This window comes from Manis pentadactyla, chromosome 13 (assembly GCF_030020395.1).
Source record: "Manis pentadactyla isolate mManPen7 chromosome 13, mManPen7.hap1, whole genome shotgun sequence".
Taxonomy (NCBI): domain Eukaryota; kingdom Metazoa; phylum Chordata; class Mammalia; order Pholidota; family Manidae; genus Manis; species Manis pentadactyla.
The window spans coordinates 53,875,827-53,880,768 of NC_080031.1; the positions used below are offsets into that span (position 1 = coordinate 53,875,827).

Below are 4,942 nucleotides of genomic sequence, written 5' to 3' on the forward strand. Positions count from 1 at the left end.
GCTTGGCTTGCGGGGCAGGGGCATAGTGGCAGACAGTGATGGACTGAATGTTTGTGCCCATCAGAATCCCTGTGCTGGAGGCCTGACCCCAGTGCAGCTGTGCTTGGAGATGGAGCCTCTAAGGGTGCACTTAGGTTAAATGAGGTCATGAAGGTGGGGCCCTGATCAGCCAAGATCAGTGTCCTCAAAGAAGAGATGCCGGAGCTCACACTTTCTCTCCACGCACACGCACACAATGAGGAAAGGCCATATGAGGACAGAGAGAAGGTGGCCATCTGCAAGCCACAAAGGGAGCTCTCACCAGGAAGGGGATTGGCTTGGACACTCAGTCTCCAGAACTGTCAGAAAGAATTTTCGGTTCTTTCAAGCACCAAATCTGTTATTTTGTACTGGCAGCCCAAGCAGACTAACACAGATAGTAAGCTTTCTTCATAATCACAGACAAAACACAAAAACCTGCCTCTGGCACAAGAGATGTTTAATGCCCCATCCCTGTTTCCTTGACCTGGCACTCTCCTTCTCTCATGTCCTAGGCACAGCCATAGAGGGATTTCTGATTCTCTCCTTAGACAGATTCATGTGAGAATATCAGCAAGGTGCCCAGGGTGCCCAGGGAAGCAGACCGGGGCACTGCATCACTTGAGGCACAGGAGAAGATGGGAATGCTGATGGAAGAGGAGGGGAGGAACAGGAGCGCATTAGCCTGGGGAGGCCAGAGCTTGACTCATGGGGAAGTGAGGAGAGGGGAAGAAGGAGAAAGAGAGGCACCCGAGCTGGAGAGGGACAGGAGAGAGGAAAGAGAAGCAGGCAAGCTGGTGGGTGAGCAGGGTGAGCAAGGCGTGGAGGTGACATGCCACAAGGAGGACAGGTTTCCACGTTACCTCCAAGGGAGCAAAGGAACTTAGCCCCATTTTTATCCCCAAATATTTTTGTATCCCCAAGATTTGCCAATGAGAAACATTCCAGGCCCATGATGCTCACTCTACATTTGTTCTGTGGAAAATGTATGTAACACTATATTGACTTTGTGCACCAAATCAGGATAATATGAGTTGGTACTCAGGGCCCAAGATAATGTGATACATAACCAGACAATTAGGGAACCATGGATATTTAAAATCTATATGGCCTCTTTGCCAAGAAATTGAACAATTATATGGGAAAAAACCTACAATATTTGATGAAGAAACTAAGTGAGCTTCTCTCCTTTGTACCCTGAAGATGTCATCTCCACACCTCACCTCCCTCCCATTTCCTTCCTCCTCCAGAAAATGATTTTCAGAAATGGATAATAAGCAAACTAATGGGACTAAAGAAATCTACATACTGTGTGCATTTCCTCTCTCTAGTTCCTCCCATCCCAAGGATATGCTTCCCTGAGGCCAACAGTGGAGGTAGTGGAATCTGACTGAGATGTTCTAGGAAGCAGAGGGGAGCTCCATTTTTACCTGCCTGGTCTGCTCCCATGGCCTTACTGGGAATTGTACACAATATTTGACTTTTATAACCATGATAATGGTAAGATAGGAGTTAGGGTTTTCTAGCTTACTGAATAATCCATAGTGAGAATCATACCAGCTACACCTGAGAGAATAGTTTATCCTTGAAGAGTTGACAGCAGTGTTTCATATTATCTTGAAGAGCCTCTTTGACTTTGTCATTCTGGAGCATGAAGGTGAAAGGGTTCAGGAAAGGGGTTAACACACAAATCAATGGGAAACTACCTTATTGTACTCAACTGCCTGCGTTTGCTTGGGTTTCACGTAGAAGAACAGGCAGCTGCCATAGCCGATCACAACAAAGGTGATGTGGGCGGCACACGTAGAGAAGGCCTTCCTCCTGCAAGAGGCGGTGGGCATCCTAAGTATGGTGAAGATGATGTAGGTGTAGGAGACAATTGTTGGGGCCAGAGAACCAATGATAATGAAAACAGCCATTAAAAACAGAACAAACTCTGTGAAAAGAGTGTCATCACAGGATAGTTTGAGCAGTTGCCCTCGGTCACAGTAAAAATGGTCTAACACATTTGATTTGCAGAAAGTAAACTAAAATGTAGCATAGATGGGCCAGATTTCAGAAAAGAGCCCAAACAGCCATAAGGCAATTACCACCCAGATGCAGGTTTGACTGTTCATGATGATGTTGTATCTCAAGGGGTGACAGGCAGCCACGTAACGGTCCACAGCCATTGCTCCCGCTATTGCAAACTCTGTGGTCCCCAAAGCAAGGTACAGGAAGACCTGGGTGACACATGCAGTCAGAGATATTGTCTGCATCCCAGGAAGCAGCAGCCCCCAGAGCATCAGTGGGACGACAATGGATGTGATCAGAGTCTCCAAGGCAGAGAGATGACCGAGGAAGAAATACACGGGGGAACTGCAGGCGTTTATCAACAGAGACAATCACGATGATGACAGCGTTTCCCATCAGTGTCACTGAGTAGAAGAAAAAGAATACAGCAAAAAGAAGGCGGTGTAGTTCCTGGGACCCAGAGAAACCAAGAAGACAGAATTCAGTAGCACTAGAGTGATTGCTCGTCACTGGTTCTTGTTTCTGTTCCTTGATTATAGATGAAAAGAGAGGTAACACTGCTCCACATGGTTCTGTTCTCAAGATATAAGAGACATATTAGGATGAGAACTTTGTTCAACCTGGTGATCAGGTGAGATTCTCCTACTATTATCTGCACAAAGCCAGACCTAAATTTTGTCACCTTAAATCTATCTCAATGGTTAGCTGCCTATAGTGGGCGAATAAACCTTTTTTTATTGGGCTGAAGTAACCCTTCCTTGTCTTTTTCACTCTGTATGTACCTTCTCAAAGGGGATAGAGTATAAGACCATTTAGTGGCCAGTTTTAATGTTAAATTGATCAGCTTCTCCGGCCTGGGATTTTCCTACTTGCTTGTGGGTTAACTGCAACAGATGACACAATGGCACCCCACATGATGCTCAAAACAGGAAACTTTGAACCCCGTGCCTCATCCTTATTGGTACTGCATAGACCCACCTTGGGATCAGCAGAAGAGGCAGAGGGTCTAAAACTAGCATCCCTGCTTTCCCAAGATTTTATTGACCCATACAGAGCAACAAGATGTCCAAATGAGAGCTCTAGAGATTGGATTGATTTCCCGGAGAAGACTGATTCTTCTGTAACTCCATTTTCTTTCCAAAATCTTGGAAACAGGGGAAGATGACACTGACCCTGGCATCATAGATCCAAGGCCATCAGCTACTCAGACATCGGGATTTCTGCCCCACACTTTATCCATCCCATTATCCAGATGTCATCTCCTTAGAGGGTTCTTTTCAATTACTCTACCAAGACAGGAAAGACATGTTCATTCTTAGACTTCAGTTTTCTTCAAAGCACTTATCATAATACCTAATATTATATGTGCAATCGCTTTTTCATTCCTTCATTTAACATTAAACAAACACAGCAGTGAAGAGTACAAAGAGAAATCCTGCCCTATGGGGCTTATAGCCAAGCAGGGTTTGGAGACTAGACCATGCACAAGTAAATAAATATAAAAGATGAAGTTTCATTACTCATGCCATCAATGTAAAAAATTAAGCAAGGAAGAGAGATAGGAAGTTTAACTTTACGCTTCACTACTGACCTAGGAAAATAGCACCCCTGAAGGCAATGACATGTTTTTATACCTATATAATATTCCTTAGCCATGGAAGCAAGCAGTGCTGAAAACTTTTGGGAGATGATGGATGTAAGGATGTATGATATATGCTTAAATATCACTTGGTCCTGGCTAGGGCTAGTTAGGCCATATCTTCTCTATCCTAGTCTTCTTGGTTCCCTTCCTGCCTCACATTACCATTTTCACTTCTCTTGCTGATGCAACCTCCGCAATATCTTTGTGGCTTTTTTATTTATGTGCAAACACACTTCACAGACAGAACTCTTGGAAGAACTCGGTGGACTGCTCCCCATGATCTCTGCATAATCAGCACAGGGTGAAGAAAATGAAAGGGAAGGACCCTGGTTGAGGTGAGGGAGCTGTGCCCACCCCTGGCATTGGGGCTGGAAGAACCAAATCAGCTCTCCTCTCGGCAGGGGTATCGGGTGGGGAGCCCGTCCACTCTGCTCTTCCTCTACCCCACTCTTCAGGCTCCTGGGGACCTGGTGCTGGAAGGCAGCCAAGCCCAGAACTTCCCATCCTGATCCTCTCCTACTCTTTCCTTTGCAGAGGAGAACCCCGAGAAGACTCACCTCCATTGGTGGAGGCTTCACCACCACTTCTAGTCTCCAGGCCTCAGCCAAGGCTGACTCCTGTCGGACTATTGCTGAGCCATGCACGGGGGCCAGAGCAGCTTGCTGCTGTCTCCACTCATGGTGAAGAAGGAAATTGTCCACAAAGGAACATAGGGAAAAGTCCAGAAATAATAGCATTGTAGGGAGGTGAGGGTCTAACTCTGTCTCCTTCCCTTCTGCTTCCTTCCTTCCCAAGGGGAGTTAGTCACTGAGGTTCCTGTTCCTAATTAGCTCAGCTTCAGGGCATCCCTAAGCAATCAGTCTGAGGAGAACAGAACAAATTTTAGGTATTCCCATTTTTGACCAATTAACACGCAGAACTTTTTAAAAGTTTTTGCTGAATGGGAAAACCTGAAATTTCACCAATCAGAGGCTTCTCAATACCACTGCTGCCTTCTCCAAAGGCCCCAAACCTAGGTTTCCAAAAGATGTCTCACAGACTCTAGGCAGATCATCCCTTCTGCCCTTTATTGGGCATGGAATGGGTGAAAACACCTTCTTTCGGGGCCAAAGTAAACCTCCCTTGTGTTTGTTCCTCTGCTGGGTACGCCTTCTCAGAGGATAAGACCCTTCATACTGGCCACTTCTAATGCTACATTGACCAGCTTCCTCAGGCCTGGGACTGTCCTATTGGTTCTTAGGTGAACTGTCCCAGATGACATAACAGCAC

The 4,942-nt window shown here is 46.0% G+C and overlaps 1 protein-coding gene across 1 annotated transcript; it reads right to left on the minus strand.

Annotated features, from left to right (window-relative positions):
* Window positions 1–1,578: 1,578 nt before the first annotated feature.
* LOC130680200 (olfactory receptor 9A4-like) lies at window positions 1,579–4,410 on the minus strand. The gene is given in 4 exon segments (XM_057490471.1): window positions 1,579–1,715; window positions 1,718–2,375; window positions 2,377–2,559; window positions 4,231–4,410. Coding segments are annotated over 4 exon segments (1,158 nt in total).
* Between the last annotated feature and the right edge of the window lie 532 nt (window positions 4,411–4,942).